The sequence below is a fragment of the Poromitra crassiceps genome (assembly GCF_964638095.1).
Source record: "Poromitra crassiceps genome assembly, chromosome: 5".
Taxonomy (NCBI): Eukaryota; Metazoa; Chordata; class Actinopteri; order Beryciformes; family Melamphaidae; genus Poromitra; species Poromitra crassiceps.
Window position 1 is genome coordinate 16,689,084 of NC_139642.1, and position 26,243 is coordinate 16,715,326.

General features: G+C 44.2%; 3 protein-coding genes across 3 annotated transcripts in view; 1 reads left to right on the forward strand and 2 right to left on the reverse strand.

The window, feature by feature from the left end:
• The window catches only part of supt5h (SPT5 homolog, DSIF elongation factor subunit), a 43,789-nt gene extending 32,230 nt beyond the window's left edge, over positions 1 to 11,559 (reverse strand). Inside the window, exons 1-6 of the mRNA XM_083637060.1 lie at positions 11,444 to 11,559; positions 11,109 to 11,220; positions 9,490 to 9,649; positions 7,033 to 7,098; positions 3,432 to 3,443; positions 2,954 to 3,023 (exon numbers count right to left, since the gene is read on the reverse strand). Coding sequence (XP_083493186.1) covers positions 2,954 to 3,023; positions 3,432 to 3,443; positions 7,033 to 7,098; positions 9,490 to 9,649; positions 11,109 to 11,195 — 395 coding nt within the window. The 5' untranslated portion in view covers positions 11,196 to 11,220; positions 11,444 to 11,559. The remainder of the gene's footprint in view (positions 1 to 2,953; positions 3,024 to 3,431; positions 3,444 to 7,032; positions 7,099 to 9,489; positions 9,650 to 11,108; positions 11,221 to 11,443) is intronic.
• Positions 11,560 to 12,720: 1,161 nt separating this feature from the next.
• Positions 12,721 to 15,324, forward strand: triap1 (TP53 regulated inhibitor of apoptosis 1). The gene is made up of 2 exons (XM_083637371.1): positions 12,721 to 12,973; positions 13,695 to 15,324. The coding sequence occupies exons 1-2, from the start codon at positions 12,846 to 12,848 to the stop codon at positions 13,789 to 13,791; spliced, it is 225 nt and encodes a 74-aa protein (XP_083493497.1). The 5' UTR covers positions 12,721 to 12,845; the 3' UTR covers positions 13,792 to 15,324.
• Positions 15,325 to 15,869: 545 nt separating this feature from the next.
• rnaset2l (ribonuclease T2, like) lies at positions 15,870 to 23,492 on the reverse strand (the record flags this gene model as incomplete). The annotated part of the gene is made up of 9 exons (XM_083636539.1): positions 15,870 to 16,201; positions 17,266 to 17,340; positions 17,548 to 17,596; positions 17,682 to 17,795; positions 18,984 to 19,051; positions 21,350 to 21,407; positions 21,733 to 21,800; positions 22,353 to 22,538; positions 23,403 to 23,492. The coding sequence occupies 9 exons, from the start codon at positions 23,490 to 23,492 to the stop codon at positions 16,019 to 16,021; spliced, it is 891 nt and encodes a 296-aa protein (XP_083492665.1). The 3' UTR covers positions 15,870 to 16,018.
• Between the last annotated feature and the right edge of the window lie 2,751 nt (positions 23,493 to 26,243).

Sequence of the window (26,243 nt, forward strand, 5' to 3'; positions counted from 1 at the left end):
ATAGTCAATTTTGGTCCCGCGGCTTATACACCGGTGCGTCTTATAGTCCGGAATTTACGGTATACACATTTTTTTCTGTACATTTCAAGTAGATAAGGTATTACGTTGAAGAATACACACTTAAATAAGAGGCCAGAGTACAATTTGAAGCAAATTATTTTAATATATTGATTGTTGATTAATCAATACATGTCAAGTCAATCTTGAGCTTAAATTGTTGTAACCTAATATTAAAAACCAGACTCCTCACTCTCTACCCTCTTTGCAGGATTGAACAGAACAGAAGTACATTTGAAGGTTTTGTAAACATAACTCCTCAGACTCCTTATCCTCTCTCTACTTCTCCTCTTTGCAGGATTTAACAGAACATAATACAATGTGAAGGTTTTGTAAACCTAACTTAAACCTCCTCAATCATGTCCTCATCAGACAGAGTCCACAATCTCCACCCTCTTTGCCCGGTCACGTCCGTCCATAAAGTCCGCTCCTACTCCTACTCCTACTCCTACATCCCAGTCTTGCCTTCTTTCCAATGGCATGTAGCTACAATCCGAAACAGCATCTTCATTTTCGTGCTGGTCTGCTCTGACATGGCTGTTTAGCCTAGCCACAGAGGGTCTTGAGAGGAGAGGCTCAGATTGAATCCGGGACACAGACATGCAGCCAATGTGACACTGGCTCTGTTCATGGTCACGAACGGCTTCCAGCTTCATTGATTTACTACCGATGACAAACGTGTTGTTTCTATTTTTCTTTTTGGCATAATTGCGGCACACGGAACAACTCATCACTACAGCCCCAGCATCATACTGTAGCCAGTCTCTTGAAACACCGCTATCCCCAAACTTCCACTCCTCTCGAAACTTTGTTTTGTTAGGTGGTCCCGCTCTCGCTGCCACTTCATCCTTTTCGTCGGAGAAAGCTGCGGTGGGTTTTCTTTTTAGCGGCCGGCTTACTCCCTCGATATGGTTCCACATTGTAACCTATTTAACGTTAAATCAAGCTAACGTTAGCTTAGCTAGCAGGCGGACCGGCGTAACGTTAGCTCCCTGCAGATGGCCACGGCGCGTGATTTCTAACCCCACATAGGATAAGCACATAGTCAGGACAGAAGAGTAGCGGATGTGACGTCAGTAAACAAGCCAAAACAAGCCCTAAATGAGGCCAGACGCGCAAGGAGAGATTGCGGGCTGCAATAAAGGCGACTGTCGTAAGACCAAAACACACCGCAGTTTTAATTATTTTACATGACTATTTTGTTACCCGCCACGTGGCGGACAGCCCTTTTATGTCACTCGCCAAAGCTATAATATGCCCGCCAATGGCGGGTGGCGGGCTCTAATTTCGGGCCCTGTCCAGGAAGTTGTGATACAGATTTTGCAGACGGCTGGAAGCAACGTGGCACGCCCTAAACACCTCTTAGCTGCTGTAAAATCAGTGTGAAGCATGGCTTCTTGAGGCTTAGTGCTTACTTAGTTTATCAGTGTGAAGCATGGCTTCTTGGGGCTTAGTTCTTACTTAGTTTATCAGTGTGAAGCATGGCTTCTTGGGGCTTAGTTCTTACTTAGTTTATCAGTGTGAAGCATGGCTTCTTGAGGCTTAGTGCTTACTTAGTTTATCAGTGTGAAGCATGGCTTCTTGGGGCTTAGTGCTTACTTAGTTTATCAGTGTGAAGCATGGCTTCTTGGGGCTTAGTGCTTACTTAGTTTATCAGTGTGAAGCATGGCTTCTTGGGGCTTAGTGCTTACTTAGTTTATCAGTGTGAAGCATGGCTTCTTGGGGCTTAGTTCTTACTTAGTTTATCAGTGTGAAGCATGGCTTCTTGGGGCTTAGTTCTTACTTACCGTAGTTTATCAGTGTGAAGCATGGCTTCTTGAGGCTTAGTGCTTACCGTACTTAGTTTATCAGTGTGAAGCATGGCTTCTTGGGGCTTAGTGCTTACTTAGTTTATCAGTGTGAAGCATGGCTTCTTGGGGCTTAGTGCTTACTTAGTTTATCAGTGTGAAGCATGGCTTCTTGGGGCTTAGTGCTTACTTAGTTTATCAGTGTGAAGCATGGCTTCTTGGGGCTTAGTGCTTACTTAGTTTATCAGTGTGAAGCATGGCTTCTTGGGGCTTAGTGCTTACTTAGTTTATCAGTGTGAAGCATGGCTTCTTGGGGCTTAGTGCTTACTTAGTTTATCAGTGTGAAGCATGGCTTCTTGGGGCTTAGTGCTTACTTAGTTTATCAGTGTGAAGCATGGCTTCTTGGTGCTTAGTGCTTACTTAGTTTATCAGTGTGAAGCATGGCTTCTTGGGGCTTAGTGCTTACTTAGTTTGGTTTAGTTTGACTTATTTCCTCTCAGCTATTAGCAAACACTGCAACAGCACAGGGAGTAAGTACACTTTGAATGTTTATGCTGTCAAGGTAAAACAGTCTATTCAGATGGGCTGTCATCACTAGAGACCACCGAAAAGTAGGGATGGGCATCGAATTTCGAATTTTCGAATAATCGTTGTTATTATCAAGGTCGACTTTTATTATTGAAAGTCGAAATTCGTTTATTGATTTTTTTTTTTTTTTTTTTTTTTGTGAGTGAAATGTTGCATTGTCTCCCCTGATTCCAAGTATAGTCGAATCGCTTGGTTTTATAAGCAACCTCTCCCTCTTCATGGGATTTCATCCGCCATTCATTTTTCCATAAACCTTGCTTAAAATGCTTATAAAAATTGTTTTACTTGCTCAAACCAAGCGATTCGACTATACTTAGAATCAGGGGAGACAATGCAACATTTCACTCACACACAAAAAAAAAAAGATTATTGTTTTTTTTTTGTTTTTTTTACATTTTTATTTTATTTTCGAATTTCGATTAAAAGTCGACTTTGGCCAGCGAATTTCGAATAGTGTTTTTGCTAGAAATGCCCATCCCTACCGAAAAGCAGTGAGAGCAGTGTGTGGGCTCGTCCCTCACCTCCACAGGTTCTGCAGCCTCCTGGACCCAGAGTTATCCTCATCCAGAACCACATGGTCGATGTTAGACACTGAGAGAGAGGGGGGCGAAAGAGAGAGAGGGGGGGGGGGGGGAGAGAAGGAGAGAGAGAGGGGGGGAGGGAGGGAGAGAAGGAGAGAGAGGGGGGGGGATGGAGAGAAGGAGAGAGAGAGGGGGGGGAGAAGGAGAGAGAGGGGGGGGAGGATAGGGAGCGAGGGAATGAGGGAGATTGAATTGAGGGAAAGAAGCAAGAATGAGGCGGTAGAGAGACATTGAGACAGAGGGCATGAGGGAGAGAGAGTTGGAGCAAAGGGAAACAGATATATTCCAACATTAACGTCAGTTATAAGAGATCGAGCTGAATTAGTGTTTGATGCTGCTTCAGATAATCATGCCGTTTAATACCGTATTTCCTCTAATATCCATCTCTATATATCAATCAATATAATACACAACTCACCTTCAGCCTCCTCTGCTCAGGACCAGCCAGGAGACGGAGGAACAGAAGGAGAGGAACAGGAGAGGAGAAGAACAAGAGGAGAGGAGAGAAGAGGAAGAGGAAGAGGAGAGGAAGAGGAGAAGGAAGAGGAAGAGGAGGAGATGAACAGGAGGAGAGGAGAGGAACAGGAAGGAGAGGAGATGAGGGGAGAGGAAGAGGAGAGAAACAAGAGAGGAGGGGAGAGGAAGAAGAGGAAGAGGAGAGGAACAGGAGGAGAGGAGAGGAGAGGAAGAGGAGGAGAGGGGAGGAGAGGAAGAGGAGAGATACAGGAGGAGAGGAAAGGAGAGGAGAGGAAGAGGAGGAGAGGGGAGGAGAGGAAGAGGAGGAGAGGGGAGGAGAGGAAGAGGAGAGGAACAGGAGGAGAGGAGAGGAAGAGGAGAGGGGAGGAGAGGAAGAGGAGAGGAACAGGAGGAGAGGAGAGGAGAGGAAGAGGAGAGGGGAGGAGATGAGAGGAAGAGGAGGGGAGGAGAGGAAGAGGAGGGGAGGAAGAGGAAGAGGAGAGGAACAGGAGGAGAGGAGAGGAGAGGAGAGGGGAGGAGAGGGGAGGAGAGGAAGAGAGGAACAGGAGGAGAGGAGATGAGGGGAGAGGAAGAGGAGAGAAACAAGAGAGGAGGGGAGAGGAACAGGAGAGGAGAGGAAGAGGAGGAGAGGAACAGGAGGAGAGGAGAGGAAGAGGAGAGGAACAGGAGGAGAGGAGAGGAAGAGGAGGAGAGGAGAGGAGAGACAAGGCAGAGCAGTAGGATGGGAAGCACAGAGTCATCATGGCGGATCAGACAGGAAGTGGAGTCAGGCAGCAGCAACACAAAGCATGATGGGAAAAACAACAGAACACAGGGTTAATGATGAGCAGCACGGAGAAGCATGGAGTGGTGGGCGGGGCTTAATGTGTCGTTTAGTGACACGGTGACTCATCGTGTCACACAAGAAGCACCGATCTGCGGACGAGAACCCGGGGCCACATGGAACAATTACACTCTGTTTCTGAGGTTAAAGTCAGAGAACCAGGGCCACAATTACACTCTGTTTCTTAGGTTAAAGTCAGAGGTCACAGTTCAGATTTTAGTCTCAGAATTCTGAATGGACTTTATAAGGGGGTGTTCACACTTCACACATAACGTTTTTTATAAGGGGGTGTTCACACTTCCAAGCGTCAAGCGCAGTGTTTGTGAGGAGAAATAAAAAGCGGATCATGATAACGTCACCTGAGGTTAGCAGCTGCAGCTTAGTCAGCTAAAAACTGAGCGGTTTTAGCACCGGTCAGTTTGACCGGTGCTAAAACGATCGTTTTAAAACAATCGTATTAGCACCGGTATCGGGAAAACAATACCCACGATCCCTAGTCAGAGTTTGTGGTCACTGAACTTTAACTGATCACATGGTACCATTGGCTGTACTGAATCCTGAAGCTCAGATTTTGATATCCTTTATTTAACCAGGTGAGTCCCATTGAGATGTTCTCATCTCTTTTACAGACACATGTCAAGAGACGCATGTTGTCCCGTCTCTATAATATATATATATAAAATATACATAAAATATCATCCTGCTGCTGTAGGAGCCAATAATGGATTTGTCCTCTGTGCTTCCTTCCGTCCTTTTCATTATTAGACTTCACACACTTACAAAAAACAGCTGTGCTGAGATGGAGTGGAGTTAATCAAATACGTAACATTAAGAAGATGACAATTAAACGGGGATGTGGGTTTTATATCAAATGAATGGTGTGACATTGCGCTGGGTTTATAATACGGATGGAATCAAATGAAGATAATAAAAACATCAGAGCAGAGGAGTATCGGGAGTTGAATTACCGTTAACTGTCGAGGACATGCATGAGAGAGAGGAGCATCCGTAAGACAAGAGAATACAGTCAGACAACACTAATGCACATAGGGCATACAACTCTTAACACACAACTGTCTCCCAAAGGCTGCCCCTGGACTGAACAACTAAGAAGCCCGTATGGAAAAAAAACAATAACATAAATCATATAATAAGCCGGTTCTGTAAACATGTTTTTCATATCAGGAAAGTAGATCCGTAGCACAGAATATAGTGGCGGCGTATTTATTTACCCATTTGAATTTGATGTGGTAATAAATACAACAGTCAGAGATTTTTCAAATGGAACTGAGCTGTATTGCAAGGATCTTAGCTTACAATCGGAGCCAATGACTTCCGGGTAGACGGCTACAAGTGGGAAGTGGAGCAAGTGCATTGTTGATTTGGTTATTTCAGGGATGCAAACTCATGCAGAGTGAAAAAGGTGACAGATACACAAAACCGCTCATTAACTTAAGTGCCCTATATTTTGGGATCAAAAAGGTGACTGTCACCTAAAAGTGACTAGTTTGCTATGAAAATATCACAGGATTTGTTGTGCATTAAAAAAAAAGACAGCGTCCACCTAATGATCTAACCTGTGTCTGGATTTATCATTTGCACTGTCACTATAGTTTATAAATTATGTATATTGCCTTTTATTATGATTTCCTTAGCACTGTTCTGCTGTGGCATCCGAATTCCTCCAAGGAGATCAAGGAAGTGATCTCATATCTTGTCTGATGTCTTTTGAACATTCAATGTGGTTTGATGCCGTTTAGAACAGTTCAATGCATCTGATCTTTGGATTCAATTTGTTGTCTGTTGCAGCGTTTAACAGTTTTAAAGGAACAGTTCATCCAGAAAATGAAAATTCAGTCATTATCTACTTATGCCCACGGCGATGGAACGATGGGTGAAGTTTGTTACTTTCAGACTTTCACAGCAAAACACTGTCGCAGAATTCTCCGAAAAACAATTGATCTGGACGGGGTCCAACTTTCAAATGTTTAAAGAAAAAAAATGCAAAGCTTCCATACTGTTCACCTGCCACAATCCAAGTCTCCAGAAGCCCTGAGATGCCAAGTTGACTTGAAAAGAGGTAATTTACCTCCTGTTAGCTGAAATCTGCACTGTAACCCTAGGAAGGAGGAGGAAGGACAGGACCTGCTGGGCCCACTAGAGTGCAGATTTCTCAGGGCTTGTGGAGACTTGGATTACGGCAGGTGAGCAGTTGGAGGGCTGTGGAAGACTACAAAACCTCCTGACTTTCCATCAGCGTGGGGGTGAAGTGCTCCTTTAACCTGTCAGTGTTTTGTTTTGTTTTTGTTTTGCATGTTTTTAGCGGGGGGTTCCTATCTGGAGGAAACCCCAGAGGAGCACAGGGAGAAAGAACATGCAAACTCCACACAGAAAGGCCCTTTTGACGAGCCCACCTGGGCAGTGGGCACTGAGGACATGGGGATAGGGACACGCCCCCGGCGCCCACAGCGTCCCAGGCGGGAATCGAACCCAGGACCTTCTTGCTGTGAGGCGACAGCGCTACGACTGCGCCCACCGTGGCCCCCCTGTCAGTGTTTTTGCAAACAGTGTTTTAACTCTGCTGCAAAGCCAGTTTCCCTTTCCCTAAACTTTGAAGCGCAGGCACATTTTTTTTTACATTTTCTATCAAAACCTTCTACCCGCTTATATTCTGCAAATAGCTTGGCACTCACTGCTGGGTTTGTGTTCGAGTCCTCACCTTTCTCCAGAATATCCTCGGCTCCTTCCTCCCAGTGTTCGTCATCCTCGTACTCATCGTCCACATCTAGAGAGCAGAGAAGCAGAAGGACAACAGACTTGAAGTCACAGCGAGTTTCCTCTCCACAACACAACAGACTTCTGCCATAAAGACAGAACATAACAGGAAGAGAGGAGAGGGACTGTTACGACATTTTGACAAATTTGATGATGTATTGGATTTGTCTGACTCATTTTTGTTTTCTGAGGAAAAGGATCTGAAGTCTGACATGTTGAAAGTAAAGTCTGACAAAGTTGATGTTTTGTCTACTGCAGCAGCGAGTTTGAGCTTGGAAGTGGATCGCAGCATGTTTGTGCAAGCACAGCAAGCTGACCCAAGCCTGTCCACTTGTTTGACAGCGGCGGGAGCGCACAACTCAGATACTGTGAGTATGTATAGTGTCCAGGATGGAGTTTTGGTGCGTAATTGGCAGCCGTCTGCTGATTCTTCACGTGTAGACTGGGGTGGGGTACAACAAGTACTTGTTCCCCAGGAGTATAGACCTCAGGTACTTAATTTGGCTCATGATGGTGATGCAGGACATCTAGGTGTCCGGAAGACGTACCATCGTATTTTGCAGTATTTTTTTTGGCCTGGCTTAAAGTCAGATGTAGCGCGATTTTGTAGGTCATGTCATGTGTGCCAGCTTTGTGGGAAGCCTAATCAAACTATCCCACCTGCTCCATTGCGCCCTATTCCGGCGCTGGGGGAATCGTTTGAGCACATAATTCTTGATTGTGTGGGTGCACTTCCAAGAACAAAATCGGGCTGTGAATATCTTTTGACTTTGATGTGTGCGGCAACACGTTACCCAGAAGCAGTGCCATTGCGCAATTTGAAGGTAAAAGGTGTTGTCAAAGCTATGGTGAGTTTTTTTTCTACATTTGGTTTGCCAAAGTCAGTGCAAACTGATCAGGGTACGAATTTCATGTCCAAATGTTTCGCTCAGGTTCTACAGACACTGTCTATAAAACATCACAATTCTAGTGCTTATCATCCTCAGTCACAAGGTGCTCTGGAGAGGTTTCATCAGACGTTAAAGTCTATGATCAAACAATACTGTCTAGAGACAGGCCGAGATTGGGATGAAGGCCTGCCTCGCATTGAGATGCCTCCTTGAATTAAAGTACAACCTTTAGATAATTTGGTGCTGCATTAACGGGCACAGATAGGTAAAGGTAAAAGTATTTTCTAAATTGTCCTCTCTTTTCTTTTTTGAGGGGGGAACTTTTTTCTGGGTTGGGGGGTGTTACGACTGTGTCGTTTTCTTTTCTTATTGAACTTTGTTATTTCTAATTAAATGTAGATTCGTAAATAGACTTGAGTCCAGTCCATTTACTCATGTGCTATTTCTCCTGACATGCTTCCTGTGTGTGGGTGTTGCTCTCAGAGAGAAGTGTGTCTTTGGTTCAGTCTTTCACCAGGTGCAGCTGGTTGGAGAATTGGATCCACTAATCACCTGCAGAGACTGCTGATCGGATGGCAGCCCTGTCTGTCTGCCTATAAAAGGCGTCACTATCCAACATGGCGACAGAGCTGTTCTGGGATGTGTGAGGCCCAGACTCTCTCATCCGCACACCATCATTCATTACATTATTGTATTTTCTTCATTGCATGTATTGGCCTGTGTTAATTCATGTTTTCTTGTTGTTTTAGGAGCGATGCGCCTGTGTCTGTGCTAGGGACCAGCAGTGCCGACCGGTAACATCAGGCAGTAGTAAAGCGTTGGCCTGCTGGACCAGATCCTCTGTCAGCTAGAGCGTATCGTCTCCTTTTTCTTTTTATGATTTGAAAAATAAACATGTTTTCGTATATTTGAACTGGTTTCTGTGTATTTCATGTTCTGGTCCCAGACCTAGACTTGGGGTCGTAACAGGGACTGAGAGAGAGAGAGGGGTTATGAACAGTAATGAGGGGCAGGCCGGCCGCCATGTTGGGAGTAAATAAAAGGAGAGTGTAACATCAGACTGCCTTCCTGACAGAAGAAGGTAAAAACGCCTCGTCTCTGTGTTCAAATAACACTGAAGGATCAGGGAGGAAGAGACCATCCTTTTTCTTTTCTTTTTGTCACTCCATCAACATGGCGCCGTGTTCCTTGTAACCGTAAGCAACCAAAGTAGATGAGGACAGAGAGAGAGAGAGCAGTAGGGCCATATGATTTCCACAATGCAGGAAAAATCATGGAATTTGGTAATAAAAATGGAATCTTTGAGAAACAAGTGGAAGAGAGGCTGTCTGAAAGAGCCAAGTCATCAACAAATAAGTAAATAAAGAATATGGATCCTAATGCTTCAATTCAAATTAAAATGGAAAAAACAGAAATGGGAGGGACGGAATTTGTAAATAAATACATAAATAAATAAAGGGGAATTCATATGGCCATAGAGCAGAGAGAAGCAGCCAGCGGGGGACGCTCACCGGCCTCGTCCAGGATGAAGCCTCCGTGTCGGGGCTTCTTCCTGGGGCGGTCGTCATCGTCGTCCTCCTCCTCTTCGTCGTACTCATCCTCTTCCCCCAGCAGATCCTCGCCCTCCTCCTCGGCTACCTTGTCGCTGCCCACGGGGCTGGCCGTCTCCTCCTGGGACGGGACAGACACCTAGTTTACACCACAACGCTCCCTGCATCAAACGCCAAACCTTTGTTGCGCTTGGACCTTCCATTTTCATGGCAATGGCTTTATTGGGGCCTGAAAACGCAAAAAGGTTCAAACCGGTTCCAGAGTGGAAATCTCTGATAATGCCGCCCTTACTGTCGCTAATGGCAAAATGCAATTCTTGTGTCGGTCTGTCTGTCCTTCACGCATCTTGAGAACTGTTGGTCCTTGTCGACTTCAAACTCCGGAGTGCACTTAGGGGGTGGTGAACGGGCACTGCACTAGTTATACCAATGTGAAAGACGCATAGAAGTATGTGAAATGTTTTCGGATGAAAATGGTGTTTAAATGAGCTGTCATTATAGCCACAATTGCTGATGATTATCTTAGCTAAAATTGGGAAAGTGGACAGGCGGCGGTGTCTGTCACGATTGTGAGGATATCATCAGTGATGTCACTTGAGCAATTGTGATGTCATCAGTGATGTCACTCAAGCAACTGTGATGTAGTAGGAGCCGATGGCGCACAGTTGCACGACGGCGCCTAGGTGGGTGTGCGCTGTTTGTCTGTCAAGTCACGATTTTGGGAGCTTGTTCTGGGTGTTTCCTCCTCAAATATTTTGGGCGGTTTCTGGACTGAAATCCTCAACTGCATCTGGCAACACTGAGCTCATCTCGAGCAAGTTCTGCGCAGATTCGACCAGTGACTTGCTTGGCCCGTTGCATGATGGTTAGAAAAGTTGTCCGACTTGCTCCGCCTGCGTGAGCCACGGGACTCTCGTGAGAGCGAGGCGGGCGCAGATTTGGAGCGAGGCGCGGCAGTTGCTCCCCACCAACTGCACAGCTCAGAGGATGACGAGAAACGCATCAAGCTGAGCGCCCATTGGTTCAACACAGGTGCATCACAAACCCACAGTGAAGTGCAGAAACTTCAACTTCATATCTATTCCAAGCTGTCACTCCATATTTTACATAAATACCACCTGTAATGCCTATATTAAAATAAAAATAGGTAATCTGAAGGGCTGCATCGTTTGAGCAGTGAGTGTGGGTGGCGCTAATGCACGTTGTAATTTGTTTACAAACCGCTGTTAAACAAAACTGTAGAAGAAAAGCAGCAGTGAGTGTGCAGTCGGGGGTGTTCGGCTTGTTGATGCCTCGCCTGACTGTGCTCGGCTGCTCTCGTCTGCTTTCCAGGCGCTCAAACGAGCCTATTGACTGACAGAACACCGGCGTGTTTACATCTTGTATTTTTTTATACTGATGTTCACTAACGCGCTCTGTCCCTATCAAACAAACAAGTCAGATCAAATATTGGTTAAAAACGTTAACTGTTACGTGACGCTATATGAAAACATGTAGACACCGTTACCGGGTGTTGTGTGTCACTTGATGGCAGCGCTTACGTCGGTAAGGTTAGCATAGCTAGCTAGCGGTTAGCATACCTCATGTTCCTCCGCTTCCTCCGCCTCTCCGTCGCTGCTGCCGCCGCTCTGGTTGTCGGAGAAGTCGCTGTCGTCGGTGTCGGACATGCTGAGCACCGCGCACACACACACACTGCAGCACCGGGAAAATAATCTGTTAAAACACCACCAGGTCGGCTAGGCTAGCTAGCTAGCTAGCTACAGCACATCTCTGCCAGCTTGAAACAGCCACAGGACAACAGTCAAAATGGCCTAGCAAAGCAAGCTAATGCAGCTAGCATGGATGTTGCGTTTCCAATATCTCAGAAACTACGGCGATTAAACAATATCAAACTAGCTCTGCGGGTTTGCCTTACCTGTTTGTAACACTCGCCTTGGTTTATATCCTGCTCATGTGAAAACAGGACGAGATATCAGCTTATTTAGATCACTCCCACGTCTTCTCGGATACACACACACAGAGAGCCGCGAGACTTGGGGGAAGCTGCGCAGCGCAGATCACGCGGGTTTTGGGTGGCGGATGAGGTTGGGAGAAAGTGAAGAGGTCTCACTCTTTACTTATCTCCCTGTCTGGTTTCTGCAAACCAGTGTCGAAGTCCTGCCAAACTCACGCCATCTTCCAGGTTCGGTATGGGACCTCTAAGAGATGTCATCCACCATTCATTTTCCCATAGACATTTCGAAAAAATATACTAGAATAGTTGTACATGGTCAAACCAAGCGATTCAGCCATATTCAGAATCAGTATGACTCGGACGGACCAATAAAAGAAAAGAAAGGGGGGATATCGCTCTTTTTTTTTTTACAAGTTTATAGCTTTGTTTCATTTTAAAGTCCCTGGAAACCAAAATCCACAAAAACCTTCTAAGTTAACTATTAAATAGGGTCTTATGTGAGTAGGCTAATTGTGTGCCTCAGAAAGTAGGAGACAGTAGGCCGTATATGAACCTGGGACCTCTGGCACAGAACCATGCACTGCTCAACACCTTAACCACTCGTGCTAAAGGGCCAGCCCGATAGCCCGCGGGCTGGGTCGGGTCCCATCAGGCTCAGGCGGAAACTCAGAACTCTCTAAGCTGTGTGTGTGCAGCATGTCAGTTAATTCCCATTAATTTCCATAATTTCCCATTCATTCCCATGGAAAGTTTCCAACTTTGAATATTACCGGAATTTTTCAACCCAGGTTTCAGACTCAGAAGGTCCATATCACAAAATAAAACCACAAGAATAAAAGAAGATACAGAGTACAACAGTAGCTACTTCACACATATCCATACGACTAGTGAGCCGGCCATAGATGTGCCGTAGTCTACATACTATCAAGATATACACAGTAAAAACACTAAAACAAGCAACCTTGTTTCATTGAGCAACTTATGGCTCTATAGTAAATATAAAAAGGTGCAGGCTGTCATGCCAGTGCTTTCGAAGCCTGGATGAAACCACACGCAGCATTATGGCATGTTTATCGACTGGGTTGTACTTTTATCGTTTTTTTATTTTTTACTTCTATAGGGTGATTGTTCTTTTCAAACATACAATCTTCGGTGCGTCGCGACGCCACCATCTTCGACGCCTCGGTCAGCCAATCGAATCGCGCGTTTCAAGGAAAGTCAAGAGTGCAATCCGGAAGTGAGCGGTGAACACTGTGGCCGGTCTGACAGCTAGCTAACAGCTAAAAACACACAAACATCGATTCCAAACCTCTGTCACAGTATCCTCCGTGTGTGTCTGTATCTGGCCAGTGTGTGTGTAGAGATGAACAGCGTGGGGGAGGGCTGCACGGAGCTGAAGCGGGAGTACGACACGTGCTTCAACCGCTGGTTCGCAGAGAAGTTCCTGAAGGGAGACCGCAGCGGAGATCCGTGCACAGAGAGCTTCAAGAGGTGAGGCAAGCCCCAACATCACACCTGACACCTGCTGTTTAAATGCGACCTATGTCCCGACAAGTTATCTGGATAATGGTCGCATAAAAAAACAAAAACAGCTTTAAATGGGGTTTAACAGACAGCTAGACTGGATATCAGATGTCAGTGATTCTTCCTGGTCAAAAAGAAAATTTCAAAACGTCATTCGTCCGAGGACAAATGACGTCACGTCACTCTGTAGGCTATATATCTGTAGCCTATATTACTCTGTTGTTAAAATGGAAGAGCCCACTATGACTTGTTTAGGACTCGAAACTCAAAGTTTAGGACTTGTCAGTCTTGACTCGGAACTTGTCAGTCTTGACTTAAGACTTGAGACTTAGCCTACTTGTGACTTGCAAAACAATGACTTGGTCCCACTTCTGTCTTGAACTGTAATGATAACAAAGTTAGTCAAAATGACGTTGACATCTCAAACTGGAATTAGGAATAGTCGTAATTTAATTGCAGATGTAATGAGAAACCCCCATACACATAAATGGCAAAAGTGACATCATTTGTCGTAGGAAGAATGACATTGAAATGTTCTTTTTAACTATATAGGAAGAATGACGTTATCAATATGAAGAATTGGCCACAAGTCACAATGTTATGTAATAGCGACTAGCCAAAAATTATGTTGATCATGTTAATTGGGCATCTAAACGAGCTAATAAATGCTTAAACCGGCTTGCCACAGGTACCAGCAGTGCGTGCAGAAGGCCATTCGCGACAAGGACATCCCGGTGGACGGCGTGGAGTTCATGGGCCCCAACAAAGACAAGCCGGAGAGCTGATGATGGAAGACAGGTTTATAAAGCAAGACAGACTGAGCGAAAAACACCCATGCCACCCACCGCTGACTGACTGTGCACCTGTCTGCAGGCGGCCATGTTGGCCTGATTGATGTGACGCTGCAGGCACGAGAAGGACTGAGCATCTGCAAAATATATACCATCTTTGGCTCTGCGGTGTGTTAAATACAGACGTGTTTGGGTTTGATAACGCTCTTTTGTCACATTGGATATCAGAGGTGTGACCAAGTCAGCTTTGCTCTAGTCTAGTCAGTCTCAAGGCACAAGTGTCAAGACTAAGCACAGATCACCAAGTCCATGTAATTAATGTCATGTGTCAAGGCTACATGTGTAGGACAGCAAGTCCAGGATCAATTTAATATCTTAAACAAAGCGAAATATGTAGGACTTTTCATTGCAATATTGTTTTAATAGGGTAACAACTTCAATCGATTCAATCACTCCATACAAATTCAGAAAACAGAATTTAAATTCAGTCGTCCGCAGGAACAAATGTAATCATTTTCGATCTAAGTCATTTACACAAACACAAGATCTCAAGTCAAGGTCAGCAAAGTACAAGTCAGTCAAGTCCCCAAGTCAAGTCTCAAGTCTTCTCTTCATGCAGCAAGTCAAGTCTCAAGACATGAAGACTTTCACGTCCAAAGAGTGGGGAGAGAGCTTGTGAAACTGATGGTCAAGCGTCTTATTAGAATAACATGGAGCTGATATCATGTTCCTGGCACAACATACAGATTGTCACATTTTTCTGTTGCGTTATTCTGGAATGTATCGAATCTCATTCATCGATAAATGAGCTCTATCGTCTCATCGCTATCTCACATCTGTGCCAGGTTTCCAGTTCCTCCGCTGCTGGAGAAATCGTTCAACTTATTTATTAATAGATTACATTAAAAAAGCAAGGAGTGGATAACATGTTTTGCATATTGCTTCATCAGATTCGCTTTGTAAATAAATTTTTGCCAAAAGTAGCTTATTATTGCCTCTTAATTCTTGGAGTTTACTCAATATTATTTATTGTCAAATAGTTTAAAAAAAATTCACAAACAACTTTTGACAAAGATTGGCAGCACTCCTGCAGACCTCCTAGGGGTCACAGACCGGTTGAAGACCAGACCACTGATGTAGACAACATGGAAAGTGATCAATACTGAACATTAGGGCTGTGAATCTTCACTGGCCTCACAATTCGACTCGATTACGATTCAGAGGGCTACGATTCGATTATGATTATCGATGCATCACTTTTTTCCCCAATACATGATTGATTTTTTCTCACTTCCTTTTTTTTCCACTGTGTGGCTACTTTTAAAATAAAAGTGCATTTGGAATTGCATTGTATTAAGATCCAAATAAACAACTGCATGTACTTCTATTATATTTTATTCGATTATTTAAAGATAATTAATAATCAATTTTTGACATTTGTGAATCGATGCAGAATCGTGCACGTCCGCATCGCGATGCATCTTATAATCGATTATTTTTGACACCCCTACTGAACATGCAGGAGAAACCCGGCTAGTCGACTCTTTCATCCGACCATTTATAGACACAACATGTATACATTAAACCGTGCTTGGAAATGTAGAACTATATAAACTGCCCATTTGGACACAGCACATCTCACATATCTTTGTTTTCACTATTTTCCACATTTTAGAATAACAGTGACGATGTCTATGAAATAACATAGATAATAACATGTTTTATATTCTTTGGCTTGATGGAACGGCAAAGGCTTTAGAAAGAAATTCATAGGATCGAGGGCTGCAACTAGCAATTATTTTCATGATCTATTCATCTGTCTATTTTCTCGATTAGTCATTGGGTGAAAAATTACGAACTCTTTCAAAGCCCGAGATGACGTCCTCAAATGTCTTCTTTTGTCCTGTATGACCAACAGTCCACAACCCAAAGAGAATTAGTTTACTGTCAGAGATGACTAAAAACACCAGAATATTCACGTTTAAGAAGCTGGAATGAGATTGAAAAAGAATCTTGAACATTTTATTGCCACCCTCACAATTTGTAACTGCCCCCTCAGTCACGTCATCCTGAAGCCGGGCCTGGAACGATTGACTAGGTGGGGCAGTTAGCCACAGGGCCGGTGAGGCTGACTGGGTGGGGCAGTCAGCCACAGGGCCGGTGAGGCTGACTGGGTGGGGCAGTCAGCCACAGGGCCGGTGAGGCTGACTGGGTGGGGCAGTCAGCCACAGGGCCGGTGAGGCCTCTCGTGGTCGATGGGGAAGTAGAAGAGGGGCAGCCGGGCGGGGCAGGGATGCCCGGGAGAGAAGCTCCGCCCCAGGTCGGGCTCGTCCCGCATGTGATGACAGCCCACTGTCAGGTTGTGAGAGAGAGGGATCTTCACCTGGAACCAAACCTCTCTGTCCTGAGAGAGAGAGAGAAACATGAATCAATACAATGTTTAGAGCAGTGGTTCCCCCAAGTGGGCTCACCTGGAATTCAAATTGCATGTTTTGTTTTTTTGTTTTTTACATTACCACACACAATTTAAAACGACCAAAGAGGATTAGGGCCACATGTGTGAAAAACATATTTGAGTTCTGAGTTTAAGTCAGGATTCTGAGAATAAAGTTAGAATTCTGAGTTTGTCAGAATTCTGAAAAATACATCAGAAGACTTCTGAGATTAAAGTCAGAATTTTTAGATTGAAGTCAATTATGAGGGAAAAGTCAGCACTCTCATTTTAATGTCAGAATTCAGAAATTGAAGTCAGCACACTGTTAGATATTTCCCCCTGTAAAATTGCAGGAAATGTCAACAATTGCAAGTTGAGGATCCCGTTTTGCCGTTTTTGTAGAGAAATCGCCGGGATTTTGTAAAATTGCAAGCCCCCGCAGATATTGTGGAGATATTTAAATTCAGCCAGAATTTGCATTAATTATTGCAAACGCAATTTCCTGGAGGGACTGATTCAACCTGCATTGTCTCTAATGGACAGCATGGGGCATGGGGCTGCAAAAAGACCTCTGATTGTATGGAAGTCAAGGGGAAAATGATCCTACTCCTCTTTATGAGCGTAAACACTTTGCTAATGAGTTAATGGTCTCGATCTCTAGTTTCAAGTCTTCTTCAAAACAACATGATGTTCATTTAGTCAATTATGGCCCCATTTAGAGTCAAGTAGACGATAAAGCACAATATGCTTTGGGGTGTGATTGACAGGTCATCTGTCCAGTGAACGCGCAGCTCGCTGATCACGCACCAATCACAGCGGCTGTGTGGGAAAGCACTAGTCTCGTACTACCTGCTTCTGGCTCCAAGAAAACCCAAGATGGCGACCGTCAAAATGCTAAACCTGAGGCTTCAAAACGGGAGCCACAAAACAATGGGTGACATCATGGTGACTACGTCCATATTTATATACAGTCTATATGAGAGAGAAAGTAACATGGAGAGAGAGAGAGAGAGAGAGAGAGAGAGAGAGCTGACCTTGTCATCTGTTACACACTGGATCTCATGTTGGTCACCCAGGATTGGAGCCAGAGCACTCTGCACCTCAGAGAGCTGCACGCACGCGCACACACACACACACACACGCACACACACACACACACACACACACACTGCATCATGTCTTCCTTTTTGCTGTGTGTGTGTGTGTGTGTGTGTGTGTGTGTGTGTGTGTGTGTGCGTGTGTGTGTGTGTTTCTCTGTGTGTATGTGTTTATCTCTGTGTGTGTGTGTGTGTGTGTGTGTGTGTTTTCGTGTGTACCTTGTAGGGCCGCTGACAGGATGGCAAGATCCCCGCCGCATCCAGAGCTCTGCACAGAGAGCACGGGTTAGAGAGAGAGAGAGAGTGTGTGTGCGTGCGTGCGTGTGTGTGCGTGTGTGTGTGTGTGCTCTGACTTGTGGAGGTCGAACTGTCGTCTGAGCTTGAGGGAGATGGTGAAGTATCTGAGTGGAGAGTTCATCCCCTCCACACATGCTGCACACACACCGTGCTTCTGCCACTCCTGCTTCCTGTGTCACACACACGTGCACGCACACACACACATGCACACACACACACACGCGCGCACGCACACACACACACACACACACACACACACGGAGCGCTCCAGGAAACATACTTTAGTTGACCAGAGAAAGGTGTTTTTAGAGTCTGTGTGTGTGTTCGTCTCTGTGGTCTGAGGTGTACTTTCTCTCCTGTGGAACCTTTTGACTTCCTGATCTCTGCTTCATTTGACCGTACTTTCCTGATGGCCTTCAGCCATATGAGAGCCATGTTATGTTCATGAAAACATCTGCTGCTGCTTCACATTAAAAGCTTTCCACTGACAAACGAACAGAAGGCTTTTTATTGTGAAGAACTTGTAGGAAATGAAATGCTTTTTGACACACCTTTAAAAGCGGGTTGTAATGGCAATGCTAATCCCAGCCGCGCTGGGCTGCTGAGGCAGGCCAGCACGTGTGTATGGAAAAAGGCTAACTATCTTACTGCCTGTGGCTGTGCTACTATTGTGTTCTTGTTTCTAGGTCCGGTACTGTTTGTTGTTGTTGTGTTGGGTGCTGTTTAGTCTCGCTGGCCAGCCTGATCCTCTCCCTTCCGTCCGAGGAGTCTGGCGCCGCAGGTCTCCATAACTGGGATAAACCCTCCCCTGCTCTACTCTGCTCTCCCATTGGAGCGACTGTTTCGGTGGCAGCCGGATGTCCGCTCCCGGCTTATTACAAACTCGTCATTGTCATTGGCTCCGACCACGTCAATCAGAGCGGCTTCCGCTCCCTCCTCCCTGTGTGTCGCTGTAAATAGTGCCCTGCCGCCTCAGTGAAAACAACAATGCTAACTAGCTAGCAAGCTAACGGCAGAAACCTACACGCTAGCTCGTTGCTATACACGCTGAAAACGGCAAGTTGGATTGTTTGAAACTATTTTCCAAGGGCACTGCCGCTAAGCGCCGCCCATCGCAATCCCACTATGGAGACCCTTCGGCGCCAGACTCCTCGGACGGAAGGGAGAAGAGGCTGGCCAGCGAGACTAAGGTGCTGTTTGGTTCTGCTAGCCTGGTTAAAACCGTCCTGATGATGTGACCTCACATTCTGTTTGGTTCTGTGTATCAGGCTGGAAGCCAGACTAGACTGATCCACAGAACCAAACAGAAGGTGAGCTCACGAGATCAGGATGCTTTAGCAGGCTATGGGTTCTCCTACCAGAAGAGGAAGCTGGACCTGGTTTCCAGTAAAGATGGCCACACTTGATCCAGCTCCGCCTCCAGCTCCTGAGCACAGAGAGGTCACAGAGAGGTCAGACTGGGTCACAGAGAGGTCAGTCAGTCTGCTGTCTGCCTGGACACACACTGACCTAACCTTTGACCTTCTGCTGTCCGTAGGTGTCAGTCTCATGTTCCAGGCAGTCACCCTGGGTAACAACACAGATATTAAAATATGCTCAAATCGAATAAAGTGTGCACAATCATCCACTTGCAAATCACAATTTAAATGTGCTGTAAGAGATTCTGGAGGAAGGATTGAGTCAACACGGTTCTCATTTTTGGGTTGGTGGGCCGGTCCTGAACACCAACCCAAAGCGTCCGTATTTGACTACTTGGCAATGAGAACCGTGTTGACTCAATCCTCGTTGTGGCGTTCTCTGTGATTGGATAAAGTGGGATTGGATAGCAGAAAATATTCTCTCTCTGCAAAGCAGAGCGAGTGGGAGACCCATGTTACTGACCAAACACTATGTCCGTTTCTGCTGTCAGAATATAGAGCCATATTGAAACAAGGGCTTGCACAATACCTACTTATACTTTAGTTCAGTGGTTCTCAAATGGGGGTCCGTGGTACTTTGCAAGGGGATCCGCGAAAACTTTTCAGGAAAATAAAAATAAAAACTTTTTTTTTTTTACAAAAGCTTCATAGTTCAACAAAAATATTTTATGCTTTAAATCTAAAATGGTTCATGGATTACATTCTAATCTAACAAACCTATCAATTTAAAAGTCAAGCACGTTACTGTGGAAACAATTACGCTTAGCCCAAAATCACAAATCAGAATGAGGGGGTCCCCAGTCTGCTTTAGTTTACTACGTTCTTCCTTTTTTTACTCTGCAATTGAGATCTGTTTTAAAGGCCTGTGGAGTAACATTTCCTCTTACACCACTTCCATTACAAACGGCTCTGGGTAGCAGCATATGCTCCTAGTCTCCAAACTTGATTGGTTCATCTCAGAGCATGCATATATAGACCCCTGGCATTATACATTGTGGAGGGCTGATTTTGATTGGAATAACGTTTAATATTTCATATTTTGTTGGCTTCGAGAAACCAGCACCACCACTATAACTTTGTACACAGAACATATAAGATGCCTAGAAAGCTCTGCTCAATGAAGATTATTTCTGTTCCCAATGGTAAACTATGCTCTACCTCTACGGATACTGTTGGGCACTTTTTTCCATAGGATTTTTGACTGTCCCCCAGTGTTTGAGTTCTGGGAGATGGTTGCCCAAAACCTGAGATATTTGGGATTGAGGTGTCTCCATCAGCTACCCTATTGATACTTAACGATGTTGTCTACTCTACCAATTAAAAACCGTGCTCTACTAACTGGGCTCACTGCGTCAAAAGAGTTTGTTGCCACACGGTGGAAGCTAGGGGCTGCTCGATTATGTTGTGCGGGGGAGCTACAGTGATATTTTATGTAGACCAATCACAGCTCATGCTGCTATGACATCATCTTACATAGACCAATCACAGCTCCTGCTGTTCTGACATCATCTTACATAGGGCAATAGACCCTTCTCACGGGGGCCATTTTGTGTCGAGAAGCCAGGGTAAACACAGGTGCAAGCAAAACACTAATGACGGTTTCCAAATTCCAATCATGGAAGTTGGAAACCCTCATTAGTGTTTTGCTTGCACCTGTGTTTACCCTGGCTTCTCGACACAAAATGGCCCCCGTGAGAAGGGTCTATTAGACTCTTAAAACAGACGGTTTTGGATCTCGCAATTTTCAAATGCTTCTGCCTAAACGTCTGTACGTCGAGCACAGAAAACTTGGTAAAAACGGAAAGGGAAACTCGGGGAAAATAATGAGCGATGATAGGGGGACATCCGCTGGTATTTCTCCAATCAGCTGCATCGGTTCGAACTTTTTTCCCCCCAACTTCCTTTGTCCATGTTCTGTGGGCGTGAATTATACAGACTGTCTATAAGCTGCATTCGCAGAATGTAGAATAGACAGTCTGGCTTGAGAAACTATCTAGGCCAATCACAGCTCATGCTGCTATGACATCACTGATGAGGTCATAAATCACTGAACGGGCACGGCACTAATACTAAAGAGAAAAGATACAAAAGTACAAAATTGTGTACAAACAGTACAAACAAAAAAAGTACTAACAGGGAATGCAAAAGGTTGACTTGGATGAGGTCTCTAGAGTAATGATGCTTTGAAGGTATGTGACAGAAACATCATTCCTGACATTGTGACCTGCAGCTGTGTGGAGTGCGGCTGGCCAGGAGACTTGGATATGTTGAGACTTTAAAATATTTAATCTAATGAGCCCACTTGCCTGGACATCAGACTGGAAGATGGGCCAGCAGCGGCAGCAGTTCTGAGCCCCCTGTGGCCTGCGGACACGCACGCACGCACACACACACACACACACACACACACACACACACACACACACACACACACACACACACACACAGGATTATGGAAAACAACATGATTGTTTCTCCCTGGGAAACTGTAGTCTCAGAGACAGACTGCTGGCAGAAGGCTTTTCGGTGTCTTCCTCTCATGTCTCACACCAAATAAAAGTGCAGTTAAAATAGTTTTGTCTATAAATCACATAGAGCCATTTTAAGGATATTTGGACATTCAAATATTTTAAACACTGACTTCTGATAGATAACCTGTCTGTCTGTCCAATCTGAGAGTGATATTTACCAGAGACCATGGATTGTCCAGTTGTGGATATTCGGTGGAATCCTGCAGTCAGACCAGCTGTCCAGAGACTGAGAGAGAGACATAGACGACATAGACATATATATATATATATACCGGTATAATATATATATATATATATATATATATATATATATATATATATATATATATATATATATATATATATATATATATACCGGTATTTGCAAAAACAGTTATCTCTGTTTGTATTTGTTATGGTTTTAGATTATATATTCATGTATTTATATTGTAATTTATTTATTTTTGGTACATTTGTATTATCAATCATAACTAAAACATATTAATCTGATAATTTTCACATAAATTACCTCAATAATGTTTTGTATGTGCAGTCCAGGGAGTATCAAACAGGTGTTATTTATTCATTTTAAGAATGGCGTTTACCTGTTTGCAAATTAACTCTTCATATATATATATATATATATATATATATATATATATATATATATATATATATATATATATATATATATATATATATATATATATAATTATATCAGTGCATACATCAGTGTTTGACATTGGGAGTGAAAATGTGTTGTATACGAGTATTGCTGCTGCTGATGAACGCAGCTCACCAGACAGAAGCTTCCAGGCCACTGCACGGTGAACTTCAGGCATTTCCAGGAGCAGAAGGCCTTGTCGCTGTGGGGCCCAGCGTCTCGGCGGCCATATTTGTATTCCTCTTGCTGGTCCTCTCCCATCCACGTAACAGCAGTACCCAGACAGAACAGCAGGGGCAGCACTGAGTGCAGCATCTCCGCCTGCACTCACAGACCAAGGAGCACACAGAGAACAAAGACATGGGGCCCTGTCGTTGTAAAAGCGCTATTTTAGCGGTTGCGTGTGTTTAACGCAAAATGCGGGGACACAGATGGCATTCTGTTAATATCGACATGCGCGCAATTCTTTGCTCCAAGAGCTCTGAAAAGCGCAACTTCTTAGCGCAAAAATGCCCGATTGCGTTTGAGTACACCATTATTCTCCGTGCTGTGGTTTACGCACGGAGGTGCGACGCCAGACATCAAATTCTGCTGCTAAAATTTGGTATTAGCAGATAATTCAGTGAGGCAATCAACTATAATTCACTGAGAAAGATTTATTACATCGCAAAGACGGATTAATGGCAAATGAATTGAGAAAACTTGTTGGACATTGTAGCCTATACTTGCAATATTCACCTTCACCTATCCCATAACCCGGAGGGTCGTTGGCACCACAGACGATCTGTCGACAAGCTGTCTCCATCTCTCTCTGTCCTCTGCAGTTCTCACTGTTTCACCGAGTTTTAATTGAGTCCACTCTAAATCCTCCCATCTTTCTTTTCTCTTGTCTCCACCGTTTCCCCGCTGCAAACACGTTTCTATTTTCCACTCAACAAAAGAACCCGAATTGCATCAAATCACAGATGTTTTTAGCAGGTATATGACGTGATGTGTTGTTGTGAGATGTCTAAATACGCATGAATTAGGAGCATGCATTGCGCAAACTGTATTAAAGGGACTGTGAGATGGGAATCTGATAGGTTTGATTGATGTAACGCCCAGGCATTGCCTGGCCACACCTGTGAATAATTCTGGTGCTTAAGACCGCCCAAATCCCGTTTGCGCTGGCATTTTGCAGGGCACAGATGACTTAGTTGGCACGCCTCCAATTTGCGCCTGCGGCAGGTGCCGTGCCCGGTTCCGCACCCCCACCGAGAATTGCATCCCCGCCATATTTTGGGACTGTTTTAACTAAACAGGGAGGTCATGTCTGCCGTACCCATATCATCATGCCTCTGCATAACGACAAATGATTTACACCACATACAATTAACACCAATAACATCAATAGAACATTTGGGTTTATCGTTTTGTTCATAGAAGTTGAACACTGAACAGTAGAATTGAGAGAATGAGAAGTACCTGTACATTTAAATGAACCAAATATAAAATTCAAACATATTAGACTGTTAATTTAAAAGATTTGCTTTACTTAAAAAATCTGATAAATACAATTTAAAAATCTGATATATACAATTAAAAAATCTGATATATACAATTTAAAAATCTGATATATACACTTTAAAAATCTGATATAAAAATCTGATATATACAATTTAAAAATCTGATGTATACACTTTAAAATCTGATCTATTCAATTTAAAAATCTGATATATACACTTTAAAAATCTGATATATACAATTTAAAAATCTGATATACACAATGCGAGGCAGCATTACAGCAGTAATGAAGTTAGAGAGCGAGAGAGAGAGTTACCTGTGGTCGTCTCGCCGTGTGGCAGCTGACTGACTGCAGCTCAGAGCCCACTCTCTCATTTCCTGCTGAAAGAGGAAGTGAAAATATGTAAAAAAACAACAACAACAACAACAACAACAACATCTGAGTACATTTGAAGTTTTTTTTATTCAATTCACACGAAGATAAAAAGTTGGCAGTAATCGTCTTGTATAAAAGATACAATTTAAATAATAAATAATTAAATGAGCCTATATACAATTTTAATTCCACATGTCCTTGTACAAAAGGAAGGGGAAATACAATGAGATGAACCCAAAATTTAACAAACTAGAAATCTCGCGCACTGCGCCCGGTCGATTCTTAGGGTAGAGACTCTGGAGAGTTCGTCGAGTGACATCACTGATGACATTACAACTACCCGTGACATCACAGTTGCGCAATTCACAGTTGGGCAACTGTTGCGCCATGAGCAATGTGTGACTGTGTGACTGTGCGCCATTGGCTCTCCAATTGACATCAAAGTTGAGTCAGGCAACTGTGCGCCTGTGCATCTGTGCGCCTGTGCAACTGTGCACCATCGGCTCTCCAGTTATAGTAGGGAGAGAGAAGATCACAGTTGCTCGAGTGACATCACTGATGACATCATAACATGTCATAGTTGAGCAAATTCACAGTTGGGCAACTGTGTCCCCGTGCAACTGTGCGCCATCGTGGAACTGTGCAACTGTTGTTTTTCTACAAGGCTTTTATGCTCGCTGCAGCACAAATCCTTTTTGAGAGAAATAATAAAGTTGGACGTCGTCAGACAGGTGCAGCAGGTGGGTGTGATGATGATGTGGTCGCTCTCTCTGACCAACATGAACTAGAAGAGGAGAGAGGAACTCCTGCTGTCTGTCAGGCTCAGAGGGCTTCGGTGGAAAGAAGAACCGAAAGGTTTACGTGTGTGTGTGTGTGTGTGTGTGTGTGTGTGTGTGTGTGTTTCTGTGTGTGTGTGTGTGTGTGTGTGTGTGAGAGAGAGAGAGAGAGAGAGAAAGAGAGAGAGAGAGAGAGAGAGAGAGAGAGATTTGTTTCATGATCACAGGCACAGCTGTGAATTCAACCAGAGGATCACTTCCCTGTTCGCAGACAGACAGGTTGGCAGAGAGCCAGACGGCAGTCGACCCCATGGAGGCATTTTATTATTATATAATATTATATTATAATTAATATTATTATATTCCATGGCATCATATGATATCACATTACATTAGGTCGTAAATCTCAAGTGCTGCAATAACGCAACAGCACACAACACAAATCAATGCAATGCATGATGCAATGCCCTCAGGGGTCAGCGACATGACGTCATATCTGACAGCAAAAATATTATTCCGAATGTTAGAGGCCATTTACGCCTGGCGCTAATGTGTGTTTTCTGTGATCAGATTGCAATCAGATTGTGTTTTATCACTTGAAATGCCAGGTGTAAACACCCCCAAAACGCATTGAAGAAGGATTGCAATCTGATCGGCCAAACCACCTCCGGAGGTGGTCAGGGATGCATTGTGTACACATTGAACACAAGTGTAAATGCAATGTGTCCTCTCAATCTGGATACAGCAACTTTATGCGGATTGAGAGGACAACCATTTGTGCAATCTGATTGCAATCAGATTGCAGAAAATGCATGTTAACACCAGGTGTAAATGGAATCAGGCTGAAGTGATAAAATACAATCTGATTGCAATCTGATGGCAGAAACCACATGTTAACGCCAGGTGTAAATGGCCTCTTACTTATGGTTAGCAGGGTGCGAAAGCAGGCAGCCCTTTCAGAAGCGTTAATCCAGCCCCTGAACTAACTTTGTGAGGGGGGGGGGGGGACGCGTTTTTGATGTGTGCAACTTGAACTTCTGATGTTTATTCCCCTCCATACTAACACTTGGGAGAACAAGTTTTCAATTGCCAAAAAGCTTTGTTGTTATTGTTCTTCTCTGTGATTTGAATACATTTCCAGTCAAGTCATTACTCAAGTCATATTCTAATAGGTGACTTTAACTCCTTCCAGTCATTTTCTGCTAAGATATCTGTACTTTCACTCAAGTGTGACTTGCAGGTACTTCATCCACCCCTGCAGCTGTATAATAGAATAACTACGGCATTTGTTTTGCGTCTCGCAGAGCGCAGGAAGTTTGGCCTCTGCCGCGGACCATAGTTTGGCAGAGATTCAAAAACACTGATACGTGT